Source organism: Mustela nigripes, chromosome 12, assembly GCF_022355385.1.
Source record: "Mustela nigripes isolate SB6536 chromosome 12, MUSNIG.SB6536, whole genome shotgun sequence".
Lineage (NCBI taxonomy): Eukaryota > Metazoa > Chordata > Mammalia > Carnivora > Mustelidae > Mustela > Mustela nigripes.
This window is the reverse complement of record NC_081568.1, coordinates 97,694,655-97,710,138: the sequence shown is the minus strand read 5'-3', so window position 1 is coordinate 97,710,138 and position 15,484 is coordinate 97,694,655. Positions and strand designations below refer to the sequence as shown.

Below are 15,484 nucleotides of genomic sequence, written 5' to 3'. Positions count from 1 at the left end.
TGGGGCCTCTTTAAACAGAATTCCTTCCCTCCACCTCTGAACACAGCTCCATGTGCCATGCAGACACTGTCCTGGGGCTCTTACCTGCATGTTGCTGCCCCATTGGGCTTTCCCTTCCAACAAGGCATCCAGGACAGCCCGGCTGGGCTCCTCGGCAGCAGGGTCATTCCCACTCACCACATAGTAGGATGACCTCACTCTCTTGAAAAATTCGACATCCACATTCTTACTATTGCTGTGATTGGGAATGTAGCACAGGTCCAAATACACAGGGGGGCCTGGAGGCACAGCTGAAGGCTTGGAAGGCTTGGTGGTCCCTGGTCCTTTAGTAAATAAGCAAAGAGAAAAGCCTGGGTCACAGAAAGGCGAAGAAACCCACTGGTCCGGTACTCTCTTCCTACTCATCCCCAAGAAAGTCCTGCTGGATATGCAGGGGGCATTTGGATTGGGTGTTTCTTTCTCTCGTAAAGGGCAGCTGAAGAAAGCATAACATGGTTGTCTATCATCTCAACAGGAAAAGCAAAGGATGGGATGGTTTTCCTTTGTGGACAGCCCATTAGAAAGGAAGAAGACTTCTCAGGCCCTCCCAAAAGATGGAACTAGAGAGTAATCCCTCCTCCTAAGAGTTGCTAATGTGCATCCTAATTGGAAATGTGATCTAAGAAACCCATTTTGAAAGTCAAAAAGAGGCCTCTGCATTTGGGAAACCACAGTGAAGCAGTGGTAGTAATCCACCTGAGGATCTCATGTGACAGAAGCTCTGGTCACAACTGAAGATCATACCCCATCGACTGACTCAGTAAATATTTCAGATTTTAACATCCTAGGATCTCCAGCGCCCCCAGAACTCAGTCTTGTTCATAAACTGATGAAACACTGCATTCTGTCCTCGCACAGTACTCTGAAAAGTGAGACCTCTCTCCCTCAGCAAAGCTGGCTACCAAACTTTGACAAGAAGGAGGTTCAGAGGGGCACCTGGGTGGCTCAGTGGGTTAAAGCCTCTGCCTTCAGCTGGGTCATGATCTCAGGGTCCTGGGATCGAGTCCTGCATCGGGCTCTCTGCTCGGCAGGGAGCCTGCTTCCCCCCTTTCTCTCTGCCTGCCTCTCTGCCTACTTCTGATCTCTGTCAAGTAAATAAATAAAATCTTTAAAAAAAAAAAAAAAGGTTCAGAAAGATGGTTTTCTCTAGCCAGTCGAGACCTAACAGACTGGGGGAAGGGGCGTAGGGCTGCCAGAACTCCCAGTCTAAATTATAAAGCTGACAAGGTCAAGATTCAGATGAACCCAAAACTTCCCTGGCAGCTTGTCTAGTGAGATGACTTCCTGACTTGTTCTGGCTAGAAGGTGTCAACTTTTTGAACAGTCACAGAACTAGCCTTCTAAGGCAGTGGTCCTTCAGCCTAGCTGTATAACTTGCATCACCTAGTAAGCCTAATACTCAGGGCCAGGCCTTCCACACCCCAGAGTCTGGCTTCACTGGGCCGGGACAGAGCTTGGGCACCACCGTGTTTTAAAAACCTCCCAGATACATGTTAATGTGCATCTGGATCCTATAGACTTAATCCTCTTTCCTTTTTCCATAGGAGAGTTAAAGACTATCACCCCAGAGTCAAACCACCGGTTGTCCGGTTTTACTTTCAGAAGGATAGAATAGTGATGAGAATCAGCCAAACTGATATTTGGGGAAACTGACTCATTTTCATAAATAACCAGCCATTTTAATGAATCTGAGCTACTTTTAGCTCAGATTTACCTCATGACGTCCATATTCGGGCCTACCAAAGCATTCTGACTGATAGCGGAAGTTCATGAACTACGGTTCTAACAATTAAAAATGTCCTCAGTTTCCCCCCGTGAGCTAAGTCACCATCATCAATGCCCAACGAACGTTGCTCACAGAAGCACAAACTGAGAACTGACAAGAGTCGACCAAGGTTTGTTGTAAAAATCAATCAATAACGCAGTTGGCCTTGTTGTAGAAATCTACTGGGAAAGCACCTTCAAAGTAAATTCAAATGAACTCCTCTCTATCACTTGGCCTTAAGAATACCTCTTTAAATGACACACAAAAAAATGTTTTTAAAATCCCGTTGTGTGGGCTAGAGTGGCTATATCTGGCAAGTTTGGTAGCCAGTTTCAGTTGGTTTTTAATCTGTCTGGAAGGATTTCATGTTTTCTCCCAAGTGCAGGCCAGTTGCCAACTCTTTCAAACCAAGAGGTTAATTATCTGGTGGTTTTCCACTACTTCTAAGCATGAGCAAATTCAGATTGTTGGCTGCACACATGTACAAAGCGGAAACGTGATGAGAACTCGGGCTTGAAATTGACCCTCCCGGCTGCTCAAAGTAAAGCTTTGCAGCTCTAAGTGATGCTTCCTCACATGCACAGAATTTAAGAGTCCCAAGGGTCAGCCATCAGGTTTTTCCCTTAATAAATGAGGAAATGTTATTTAAATTATTTTTTGCTTTACACATTTGGGTCGATTTATATTACTTTGTGAACTGAGATCTGAAATCGCTGAGTAACTACTTAAAACAAATAAAATGTATTAATGCAAATCCCTATGATTGGTTTGAAGCAAAGAAATGAAGCCGGGCCATCAGAGAGACCTGCTCATCAAAAACCCAGGTCACTGCTGAGAACTTGATGAATAAGGGAATTGGGATCAAAACAGAAATGATCAAAAGTCAGAGATATCTCCTACCAACTGAATTTCAAACTGGTATAGAATCCTGACTCTGTTAGTGAGACCATGGCCTAAGAGGGAGATAAGAAGAGCTTTGATGTTTTTCTCTCAATTTGTACTGTGTACTGGCAATTGAAATTATGACATTCATTGGCCAGTAAGAAAACAAATAAGAGTACTACCTTTAATGTGCATGTCGCCCTAGACTGGTGATTATTTTTAAACGTAAAAATTTTCTAATTTTTAATTTTTAAGTGTCATAACTTTACATTTAAAAATGTGATAATTTTACTTTAAAAAATTTTTTTCATAAAAAAATTGAATCTAAATCTTGGGCCTACACTGGCCATGCTAGGCTAGGCTTGGCTTGGCACTCCTGGTCTCCCTAAGCCTTTGGGAGCTCCTGGCCTGTGTCACCTTCCCTTGATTCTGAGGCCCGTGTGGCTGAAGTCAATGCCAACACCATCTCCCAGGGGAGCCTGAAAACACACATCCCTGGTTCTGAAGATTCAGAACAAGGCTGTGGTTGCTCTGTTGCAGGACGGAACAAAGCCAGGAAATCACACCTGGTGAATCAGAGCCGCTCCGGGCCGAGTGCCACACCACCCTCAAACCTGCGGCCCCACGGGGCTGAGACCCGCGCCTTTTGGCAGAAAAGGCTAGTAAGAGGGGAAAGGGACTGTTGTACTCTCTCATCTTCCTAGTACCAAGTTGCAGGGAAATTCAAAGGCTCCGGTCCAAGTGCAGCAGTCTCGGCCTGGATCAGGGTGCCGGCACCTTCCACCTACCTGCAGCTGCAGTCTTGACCGACTTGGATGTGGAGGCATTGGCGGCATTCTTGGTGTCCTTGTCTTTCTCTTCCCCACGTGCAGCTTTGACCTCGGGAGTGGTAGTGGTTTTTGTTGCTTTCTCCACAGATTCCTTCTTCTTAGGAGAAGCCACTCTAGACACTTTATCTGAGGATTCCTTCAAGCCCGCTGGTTTGGGTGAAGCTGCAGAGGGCTTCGACTTCCCGTCCCCCTTTTTGACAGGGGATGATGACTTGGTCTTTGTGCCTGGCTTTTTGGTTTTGGTCTTCTCTTTCAGGTCTTTCTTCAGAGCTTTGCCCAGGTTCTGCTCGATGGCCAAGGCCTCCGGGTCCATCATGGACACGTCAGGGTGGCGTGGAGAAGGGCTGCGGTCCTGCATGGGAGCTGGAGGTGGGTCCATGTGTCTGTATGTGACAGTTTTGTCTGTGGGGATGGTTTCTGATTCATCTTCAGAGTCGATATTTGCATCAGCTGTGATGGAAGGGCACTCTTCGGTCTCTGGAGGGACATCAGAATCCGTCTGGGAGGGAGCAGACTCGCTGACTGAGGTGGGAGGGGTTTCGTCACATTGTCGCCCCTGTGGCTTTCCTCCTGGAGGCGGTGGGGCTCCCCCTGCTTGGGTGAGGGGCTTTTCGGATTCTTCAGTTGGCTCTTCACTGGCAAACCACTCGAGAGGATTGGGATTAATGAAGGAGGGTGAGAGTTCCGTCTTGGGATGCTTGTATTCACAGGAGGACACAAGGCATAAGTCAACATCCTGGCGAGCCTCTGAGGGGGACTTCTTTTCCGCAGTGTAGCACTGGTCCGAAGTCTCATAGGAATACGTAGATGCTTGGGGCGTTCTGGTGATTTTCTCTGCAGTCTCATAACAGTACTTTGAAGCCTCAGGGGTTCGTGTAGCTGTTGTAGATGTCTCATAGGAGAAACTTCCAGACTCAGAGAAACTGGCAATTTTCTCAGTGGTCTCATAAGAGTAGCTAGAATCCCCAAGTGTGTGGCCGCCGTCTTCAGGGTCATCATAGCCATTGCTGATGTCATCCAAGAGCCTTCTAGACCTCTCAGTCTTTTCATAGCTGTAACCACTCACTTCAGGGGTCCTCATCGTCTTCTCACTTGTCTCATAGCTGTACTCCCCCTCTTCAGGGCTCCGGGTGGTCTTCTCAGCAATGTCATAGGCATAGCCACCATCTTCAGGAGTCTTGGTGGTTTTCTCAATGGTGTCATAGGAGTAGCTGCTGTCAGATGGGGATTTTGTGGTTCTTTCTGTCTTCTCATAGTAATAGCCACTCACATCTGGGGGCCGGGTGGTTTTCTCGTAAGACTCATAGTCGTAGCCTTCTCCATCTGGGGATCTGGTTGTTTTTTCGGGCTTTTGATAGGCATAGCTGAAGTCACCAGGCGTCTTCCCTCCACTGTCCTTCTCCACACCAGTTGAGGTCAAATCTCTGTTCAAGGCTAGCTGGTGTTGCATCGTATCAAATAACATTGAGGCACGGAAGCCATAGGGCTCTGCGGATGCTGCATCCATTGCTGGAGGAGAGGAAGTGTGGCAAACTGCTATGCTCTCTTTGACGGCAGAGGTAGAATCTGAAAAGCTAGGTGAATATAAAGGAGAGGACTCCCGTGGGGTGAGTGGCGAGATATCAGATTTTGGTGAGAGTTTCTCTCCTTCTAGACTTTGTACTTTTTCTGAGGTGAGTGAGGCATATAAGGATATATCTCTGGGAGGAGCAACGTCGGATAGAGTGTCTTCTTGGAGAGGAGATGCTATCTGAGAGGGAGTATGTGCTGAAGAGGTGGATGGAGAAGCCTCAACCTGAGACACTGAGATAAGCTCAGAAAGATCATTATCTTGGGTGTAGGACGGCTCCTCCATTGGTGGTATCTTATGCGATAAACTAGAGTCCTGCATGTCCGAAGGACTGTAATCCACTTCAGTTGGCCCATTTTCAGTGATGTGAAGCATACTCGCACCCACCGTAGGGTGATCTGGAGACTGTCGGCTAAAGTCCATAGCAAGGGAATGCTCAGGGGATTCTTGGCCAAATTCAATAGACATTGAAGACTGTTCTGATCTGTGATCTTGGACTGGTGTCCTGGATTTGGCTGTTTTAGGGGAGAAATCTGGTGGAGAAATTGACATTGGTCTTGGACATTCTTCTTTAGATGGAGACATTTCTGTTTCCTGGAAAGTAGTCGGCGTTTGCACCACAGACACTGAAAGGGAGTCATCCACTTCAGTGGAGTGTGGGGAGCCAACCTCAGCATGCAGAGAAGGAGACACATCATCTGTTGTTGGCTCTGGAAATGAGCTTGTAGCCACAGAAGCTGTGGATACTGAGGCCACACCCTCCATATGAGAGTATGTGTCTTCTGCTACCCCCTCATCAACAGGAGTAGCCGACTTGTCTGAGACAGTGCCTTCAGAAATGGACATCTTAGTATCTTCCTTAAAAGATCCAAACTGACTGACATCTATTTGGGTAGGAGAAACATCTCCTCCTAACTTCCTTTCATCTAAAGCCAGTCCAGATTGAGAACTCAAAGCTTCGACATCGTCAGTTTTCTTTTCTTGACCAAAGTCTTCCTTTATTGGTATGAAGTCTGTGCTTTTCCCTTCCTCTTTGTTTTGGAAAAGACCAGTAGAGGTTATGTCAGAAACTGGACTTAATTTGTCTGGAAAGCCTTGTTTTCCATTCTTTCCTTCAAAGGGGCTTTCAGCACCTCTACCAGCAACCTTGTCATCAGCACTTAGAAAACCTTCATATGCAGACTCGGATCCAATTAGGGGAGGGCTCCGTAAAGGAGACAAAACTTTTTCAATGGGAGATTCTGAGTCAGGCACAGGTTCATCCATGGGGCTTATGGAAGCCCTTTCATTCTCATCTTTGGCATCACTGAATTCAAAACTCACTGGAACCGCTGGTGGTTTTTCGGTTACTTCTGTGGGGAGCTGACTAGACTTCTCTTCTGTGGGAGACTGGTAGTAAGGTGTGTGGCCCGCACTGCCAGTTACAGACTGAGAGGGAGACACCACTTCCAGGGTCTTATCCTCAGGACTAGCACAATGCTCTTCAACTACTTCTTGGGTCACCTCAGGAGACACTGGGGCTGCTTCGGCCTCTGCTGAGACTTGAATCTCATTGGGCGTCAAAGAAAAGTTCACACTGCGTTCACCTAGAGGGGTCTTCTCTATGGGTGAAGGAGGAGATGGGCTCAGGGATGGGCTCTTGGGTGGACTCAGTTTTTCATCAGAGACTGCTGGGATGGATTCTTTGATCGTCAGTGTGGCACTGGCTCTTAGGTCTTTCTCTTCCGAGCAGTACGCATCACGCAGAGCAGATTTGCTAAATTTGTCTTCCTCCATGGACGATGGTGGTGAGATGGTGGAGGCTGATGCATTGTAGTCCTTCCCATCTGTGGCATCTGTTTTTGAGCCTTCAGATAATCCATTGAGTGTCGTAACAGCAGGTTTGCTGTATTCCTGCACATATAGTGCAGACTCGTATTTGGTGATGTTTACAAATTCTTGAGATGGGGACTCTGTCTCTTCGTTGTTGATCTCATCACTCATCACATCGCGAGGAGTAGACATCTCATCCATTGGGGTGGGCTCACTGGAAATCTCAATGGTAGACTGCGTGTAGCCAGAGGTGGCAGTGAACTCTTCAGGCTGGTCTTCTCGATTCTCCTCATCAGAAGCGGTGGCCTCACTCTCTGAGCCTCCAGGTAAAGTCTCATCATGAATTGAAGACGCAGGTTCTCGGGCAGGAGACTGGGCTCCTGGTTGCTTGATGGCTGTGGTAAGGAATCCATACTGATCCTCGACGCCGCCAGCCTCCGCAGCCTTGTCGACCACGGCCATCACGTAATCTTCAGCTTCCGCTTTTTCGGGCTCATATTCTTCCTCTCTGGCATCCTCGGCTCTATCCTCTTCATCACCCTCCTCCTCCGATTGTTCAGCTTCTCCTTTCTCCACCACCTCGTTCATGTCTTCTTCTGCCCGGTCATCTCCACTGACCAGAGACTCCCTCTTCTCCTTAATGTGCACATCTGCCTCAGCCTTGGCACTTTCCTCCTCCTCCATGAGGCTGTGCTTGGAGGTGCTCACACACACATTTTCTTCAACGTCCTCTTCCGGCTCCTCGGCCTCCTCAGTTTCTGCCTTCTCTTCATAGTCTCCAGTCTCTGAGGATTCTTCAAAACCAGCTCCTTCATCTTCATATTTTTCAATGTCATCCACTCCCTGCTTCTCGACCGGCTCCAGCTCCTCTGGAGTTTGTTCACATTCACCCTCCCCTTCAGTGGTGGTGATTCCCTCATCGGGAGACTCAGCAGGGCCTTTGATGACTTCTGTCTCTTTCTGGATGACATAGCCTTCGACTGGCTCAGTTTCCTTCAGTTTCTCCTCATCTTCAATCAGCTCCAGCTGAGGCTTCATGTCTTTTGCTACATCGACCTCTTCGGCCTTTAGCTCTTCAAAGTCCTTGGTCAGATCCTCAGGGGATGACATAAGGGACCTCTCGGCCTCAAGTTCTTTGGCCGGGCCAGCGCCTGCTACACCAGCTGCTGCTGCCAGAGCCGCAGTGGCAGCCACAGAGCCAATGGCTGCGGCCGCAGCCTCTGATGTCTTGCCTTCCTTCTTAATGACTTTAATCTTCCCCTTCTCCTTTGGCTTCCCAGCAGCAACAGAATCTTTCTTAACAGCCTCTTCCTTCTTGGGTACTTTTGGTTTTAATGCAGCTGGTTTTTTGGCTTCCGAGAGAGGAGTAGATGATTTCTTTGTGTCTTTAGGAAGTCTCTTAATTTCTTTTTTGGGTTCCTTTTCTTCCTTTTTAATTTCCTTCTTCTCTTCCTTCTTCACCTCCTTCTTGGCTTCCTTCAGTGGGGTTTCTTTCTTAACCTCTTTCTTGGGTTCTTTTTTCTCTTCTTTCTTGATTTCTTTTTTCACTTCCTTTTTCACCTCTTCCTTTTTGGGTTTTTCCTCCTTCTTAATGGGTGTTTTGTCCTCCTTTTTAGCCACTTCTTTCTTAGGCTTTTCCTTCTCCTCTTTCTTTTCTTCAGATTTTGCCTTTGTTTCCTTTTTCACCGTCTTCTCCTTGGCGACTTTGGGTTTGACATCTGTGGTGGGCTTTTCAGCCACCTCAGCTTTCACCGGGGGCAGCTCTTCCTTGCTGGGGACCTCCTTTTCGGTCATTGGAGGTTTGGTCTCTGTTTTTATGGGCTTGTCTTTTTTCACAGTTACCTTTTCTTTGCTTTCAACTTTGGGTGCCTTTTCCACGTGATTAGCTTTTGCGACGTCAGGGGTCTCTTCTTTTGACTCCTTTCGGACAGATTTACTCGCAAGTGGTTTTGCAGCTGGCTTCAGGCTCTCTCGGCTGTCGGCTCTCTGTTTCAGTTTCACTTGTTTCACAGCTGGAGTCACCACCTGGCCAGTTAGGTCCTTCTGGGTGGCCAGTGGCTGTTTCAGAAAGTCTAAGTGTTTGAGCTTTTCCAGTCCTTCCAGGATATTGTACTGGGTGCTATTGCCAGGAAACAGGACCCGAATGATTTTCTCTGCAGGATTTGCTGGATGCCACACGATCAAAGAGGAGACTGAAGTTAAGTAGGAAATTGGGATATCTATTTCTTGACCATTAGGCAGGATTAGTTCAGCCTTGTCTTTGTTAGTGCCAGTCCACTGTTGCATAAAATACTGCATTTCCTTGCTGCTCTTGACTGGGTTAAGGACGTACATCTCAAGTTTACCAACTCCCATTTTTTGGAAAAGAATGACAGGGTCAATGGTATTGCCTACGCTTCTAAAGAGAGGTTCTGGCTTCATAGACAATTTATTTAGGTACTGGAGAGTGAAGCAAGCTTCTTCTATGCTTCTCTTCATCTTGATGTTTGGCTCTGGATTTTTAAGATTTTCAGGGACATTGAGAAATACAACTCCTAAGTCAGGAGAGATGAGGTTTTTCATCCAGTCACTATTTGTGGTGGAGCCCTGAGACTGTTCTTCCTCGAGCTCTGCAATCTTCCGCTGCAGCATGCTGTTTATTCCAGGCAAATTGTCATCCCCAATGTGGGTGAGTAGGATGGAGTCCACTCGGTCCAAGTGTCGGATGAGCTTCCAGAAGCAGGATTTCCTTTCCGATCCTCCATTGATGAGCATATTGAATCCGTTCACGGCAAACAGTGCAGAGTCACCCCTCCCTCCTGGAAAAATGTAACAACAAGGCTTGGAGAGCTTTAGGAATCCGCCTGATGTGGGAGGTTCTAGGATATCAAAGGGAGATGGGACTTCCACTGATTCTGAGAGATACTCGGTAAACTCGGAAAGTCCTTCCATTTCTGGCAATATAGAAGCTGAGTTGAGTTTAATATTAATGAAGTCTTGGAGGTTGTGTCTGTCAAGATTGGAGTTCTTCCAGTCCCCTTCTTCAGGGCAGAACAGTGTTAAGCTGGCTTTGTTGGCAGGATGGGTGGTACTCAGTAATTCCCCAATCTGGGAGTTAAAAAAATAATAATAATAAAGGAAGAAAGAAAAGGTTTAAGTGACTGTCATCACTGATCCATCATCTCCATCCATTACTACGCATTACAGGATCACCGGGTACACAAAGGGCTGATTTCAGAGGTGCTAGTTGGGTAAACACAGAATTATTGCCATTCTGGTAGCTGAACAGCCTCCACCCTGCACCCTTCTATTACTCCCTTCTGCCAAACCACCGCTCCCCACTGCCAGCACCTCCTCTGGGACCCCTCCAGCGTCTGTTCTTGCCCAGCAGGGGACCTCCAGACCTCTGCTCCGGTTCTAGGACCAGTGGCCATTCTGAATGACCAGTGCCTGTGCCGCAGCGGTTATGAAGTACTTTGGGTATCACCCCTGGGTGCCTGTCATGCACAAAATGCCCTTTACACAATCATAGAGGAAGCCTATGAGAGTCATCTCACCACTTACATAAAATGTCGATTCCACTGGGCTTGGCCAAAAGGCCTGCCTGACACACTAAAATTTAGATAGAGTGCACTAGTTGTTGACTACTTTTAAAATTTGGTGGATACCAAAGCAAAAAGTTGGATGCGTTTTTCTTCCCCTCAGAGACAGAAAGTTCTAGACTACACATCACTACAAAAAGTCACTGGTTCTGGCATGTTTAAAACATGAGTGGCTCATCCAGGGGATTCTCAGAAAATACAAATCCTCTGATTAAAGTCATGATGAAAGCAAATGGATAATTATAGGAGCAAGTAGCCAGACTTGTCCCCCATCGGCTCAGGTTTAAATCCAAGGTGAAACACTCTGCTTTCTCACAACTCCTGCTTTTCTCAGGGTGAGCTGGGTGTGAGTGGCTAGGATCCAATCTGGCTCAAAATTGTTTCAGTGCATACAACAGGACCATAGGATGGGAATGCAGAAAAGCAAAGCACGACCAAAACAGAGACTGGGGTTTAATCAAAGTGCTTTCTAACTCCATAGTATGGCCATATGTTTCATGGTCTTGGCTTAGTAAATACTGAGGGAAAATCATGTCATAAACTCCAGTCTTCTCTCAGGTGTGGCAAAGCTCATAAATCAGCCCAGAGTTTCAAGTGAAAAGAGCTCTGTGTCTTTGATGGCTAATGATGAAGAGGAAAGTAAAGACTTCACTTGGCCCAGGCATCCCCCAGCCAGCATGGTATGAGCTCTCACTTTCCAGTCTTTGAATGGTTTCCTGTCTCACACAACCTCCTGGATACTAACATTCCAAGGCAACTAGTGTGTGTAGTGTAGATGGGTAATTTATAGAATCTGAATTTTCCTACATTAGATTGTAGTGACATTTCCACTTCTGTTTTGTTAGTGTATTTATCCTACATTTTGTGAAGGGTCACAAAATAGCAAAATAATAAGTCTTTGACTTTGTTGTTTTCCTCAGACTTGACAATTTCCTATAAAAGGGAGAAGAGTCCACTGTTTTAGAAGGTAAGAAAACTGAAAAAGCACATCTGGGGTGGCTTTTACTCAAATTATCTGCTGATCAGAGCAAACATTAGCACCAAAGAGGGTCTGTCGTCCAGTAATTAGCAGAGACCCTCATCACCGTTATTGTAGCACAATTAGGGTTCTCTCCATCCTCATTTTCACACCAAGTACATACACACTATTCATGTTTTATAATACATTTTAGAGGAGAAATCTAGGAAAAACCAAAATGCTGAGTCTTCAACAGTGAAATTTTTTTAAAATTAAGTCTACTTCATTGCAGTTTTTAAAATTCCACCCTGAGGGGTGTGGCAGCTAAGGGTATGAGCCAGCTGTGTGTAGAAGGTATTGAATCAAGTTTAAGGAAAAGGTAACAAAAAAAACCCAAAAAAACAAAACAAACAAACAAACAAAAAAACCCCAACTTGAGGAATACCTATTTCCCATCTTTTCACTTCTATCTGGGAAGTTCCTAAGAAATGAAGGAAATATGACCCCAAAACAAAGCAAATTTGCACAGAATTTTGAGGAAGTCAAGGGTATTGGAAAACAGCAGAGTCTGGTGAATAAAAAACTATGTACAAGGGAAAGCAGAGAAGAAAGTCAGCACTGCACAGGTTTCTTTCGGAAAGGGGAAATCGGGTCTCCCTGGAGAAGCCACAGTGTACTAGCCATGATGAGGCAGGATGCAGAAAGCAGAGCTAGAGAGAGGCCTTCACGAAGGAGAGAGGGAATAGGAGGCATGACTCCCACAGTCTTAGAGCTACACAGCGGCAACAAAGCCTATGTTTCCCCCCCATTGCCTGAGCCAGCTTCCAGACCTGACCACCAACACGAATGCTGGAGTGAGTGTCTCAGAGCAAAAGACTAAGTCTTAAAAACACCCACTCAATCTCTGTGCAATGCACAGATGAGAGAAACAAAGAGGAGCCAACAGCCTTAGCAGTGGCAAGGAAACTTGTGAGTACGTCTCAGACTTGGAAACAGTGTCTTCCTCTTATAGAGTTTGGAAATATCATCGTAGTAAATGGTAGTTAGTATAGCCCATTGTAGTAGAAGTTTGTGAATAGGAGGAAACACACCCTCGTGTATCTTTGTATTGTTATGTGTGTTTCCCTAATACATCATCAGCTCCAGAGGTGTTCGTTAAACTGCACGGAACTTGGCCAATTCAATATGCACTGTCCTCCCAGAGTGGCTGCTTTGGAAGTGACCATGAGCCTGCGAATACTTCTCAAGCACACTACCTACCCTACATTTGTTCTTAGGAATACAGATGAGAGGCTCAACTGGAAGAAATATTGCTTGGGGCAAAGATAGTCTCTTTGTTAAATATGTTAAAACTCTAATTAAATGCAGGCATACTGGAAGAGGAAGGAAGAGATGAGAAATAATTTACTTTACTGCAGATAATGAAATAAGATTTGAATTTCTAAACCACAGCCTACTCTAACTAGATTTCCTTTTTTGATTAGGTTACTTGCTTGACTGGCGAGGAAATACGGTGGACAGTGTATCTCTGGGTTTTAGCAAGACGTTTAAGAAGATCTCTGAACAGTGTGATAGCAGAATGAGGCGGATACGGAGCCACTCATAGAAATCCTGCTGCTTAGTGTCAACCTGGACGGAGGTCTGTGATGGGATGCCTCAGGCCTCATTTATGTCCTGTGGAGCACGGACTTGGATAAAAATGGCAAAGACATGCTTGTCAAATCTGTCAGTGGCATGACAATGGGAGGCAGAGCAGAAGGTGGGATGGCAGAATTAAAACACTCATGGAAAGCTCTTGACATTGGGATGACGATGGCTAAGTTAACTCTAACAGGCTGGCGTGCTAAAGGGATAAATGTAAGGTCCAGTAAACCAGCAGGATAAAGCAAAGGATTGGGAGATGCGGCTTAACAACCATATTCATGGAGAAGACTCAAGGATTTTAGTTGACAGGCAAGTGGATTTATCGTAAAGCTAAAGAAGCTTAAACTTCAAGGCTCCTCACTGGCATGGTCCCCTCCCAAAACCCTGTACTTAACTGTGTACTGATAATTTTGTTTTCTTTTTCTTAAAGTGAGCCTCCAGTTTATGTAAATTACAGCTCTCCTTAAAGCCTGCATCCCCTCCCCAGTGACATTTAAATTATGGATGTTGATGGTCAAAAGTTACTTTTAGACGTACTTAATAAAAGATTGTATTGAAAACTACAGAAGTCAGGTTAGAAGTCCTAACCTGGTCAGGGACCCCTGGAGTATGGTACCCAGTATGAGTCATGACATTTTAAAGAAACTAGACCAAAACCAAACAGACAAACTGAAGTTGTCATCTCCTCCTCCTTTACCATAACCTCTAAACCTTGCTCTTCAAATACACTTCTCTCTCTAGATCACCTCATCTGCTGCCACGTGTCTCCAGCCCCACTCTTGGTTCCTCGAGCCCCTGACTCATGTATCTAATTGTCTGGTAATGCCAAGGCACTAAAACATGCCCAAGACAACTCCTCACTTTCCCCCAAACCCATCTCATCCCTTTCCTGCCAACAGGTTTAAAGGAAAGTGACCAGACAATGTAATGAACTTTCACTCTCTTCTTTTATGAAGAACGGTGTGCAGAACCGAAAATAATCTGAAGGGAAAAAACAACTGGCAGTGCTGGTGATGGGTGTCTGCAATACCTCAAGTGGAAAAGGGAGCGCATTCTTTCCAAAAATAAGATAGAATGAGATAAAGAAGGAAAAACTCTCTAACAGAGAGAATGGAAACTGTCCCAGGAGATGTGATTTCACCTTCTTCCGATTTCAGGGAGGAATGGGTTGCCCAGATAACTCTTCTATCCGTTAAATTCTGGTTATGTAGTTAACCTCCAATGACTAAGACTCCCACAGACTGAAGCTCAAGATGTAATTATATTTTCAGTCCATTTATTTTTAATCTATTTTTATTTTTTTTTAAATGCATCATTTGTTTTTCCTAAATGGTGTTTCTGGTTTCTCTAGAGGGACGAGCATATATCAAGAACTCAATAAAAGGAACAAACCTCAACACCAATGACCTTTAAGGTCCCTTTGTTACAAAGTCATTCTGTACTTTTTCCAAGGACACAGGAGGCAGTCGTGGCTCTAAATGGCTAGTGACCATTGGTCAATACAATCTTCTATTAAGTCAGTGATTTCCAATTGTGCAGGCTAAACCCTAGTAGCCTTGGAGGTAGGGAGATGACAAACTCCGGAGAGAAAGGGACAAAAGCCTTCATTCGTTTTGAAGCAGGTTAGGATGGTACCAGCTGTGAGCACTCACAGTGCTCCCTGAGGCCCCTTCCTGCTGTGGGGAGCCAGGGCTGTCTGCCTCAGGCCCCAGCTGACATCACACCTTCTGAAAGTGAAATGTTTCTTTTCCCTGTTTTTTATTCTCCCCAGTAGGTGGGGAGTGAAACACTGTGAAATCACCCCACCAACGTTTTCACAAAGCCTCCAGGTAAGCCAAACAAAGCCACAGCTCTCACCATTGATGACAGGTACAGAGAGACCTCTCTGTGAAGTCCAGGGCTAAGGAAGCTTAAATGCAGAGAGACAGATGGCCCTTTGCCACTTGGGTGCCTGAGAGGCCATCAGCTCAGGAAGTTCTCAGGAAGATGGTTTCAAGTGGACACGGGGACTCCGGTATACACATCCCTCAGCCCCTCCGTGTAGAAACCTGCCCCACCATGGCAGGCCCCAACCCGCTACATTGATGGCCCTAGGAGTTAGAATATCTAACTACTAAACAAACAAAATGAAAGAGGCATGTTGTTTTGGAAAGAGAATTTTCCCAGCCAGGATAAATTCTCAAGCAAAAATAACCAAATTAAGCTCTTTAATCTGATTTTACCAAACACCACTAATGTCATATAATATTCAACCCCTCACATGTATCATCAGTGAATAAGATATGTTCATTAGAAATACTAATGACCCACGTTCAATCCAGCTGCCTTAACCATCTTGTTGTTGGGGGCAAGGATGTGCCGCATTTCCCTACCTGCTTCCCTTTCTTGAGCCCTCTCTTTGTT

The 15,484-nt window shown here is 45.7% G+C and overlaps 1 protein-coding gene and 1 long non-coding RNA gene across 3 annotated transcripts in view; one reads left to right on the top strand and one right to left on the bottom strand.

Moving 5' to 3' along the window:
- MAP1B (microtubule associated protein 1B) overlaps positions 1-15,484 on the bottom strand; it is a 96,217-nt gene that overhangs the window by 5,626 nt on the left and 75,107 nt on the right. For both annotated transcript variants that reach the window (XM_059418033.1, XM_059418034.1), the window contains 2 exons: positions 3,475-9,985; positions 85-323 (listed from right to left, as the gene is read on the bottom strand). In XM_059418033.1, the coding sequence (XP_059274016.1) occupies positions 85-323; positions 3,475-9,985 (6,750 nt within the window). The remainder of the gene's footprint in view (positions 1-84; positions 324-3,474; positions 9,986-15,484) is intronic.
- LOC132028713 (uncharacterized) lies at positions 3,801-13,644 on the top strand. The gene is made up of 3 exons (XR_009407501.1): positions 3,801-3,885; positions 11,400-11,446; positions 12,922-13,644. It is a non-coding gene; the product is annotated as an uncharacterized LOC132028713 (long non-coding RNA).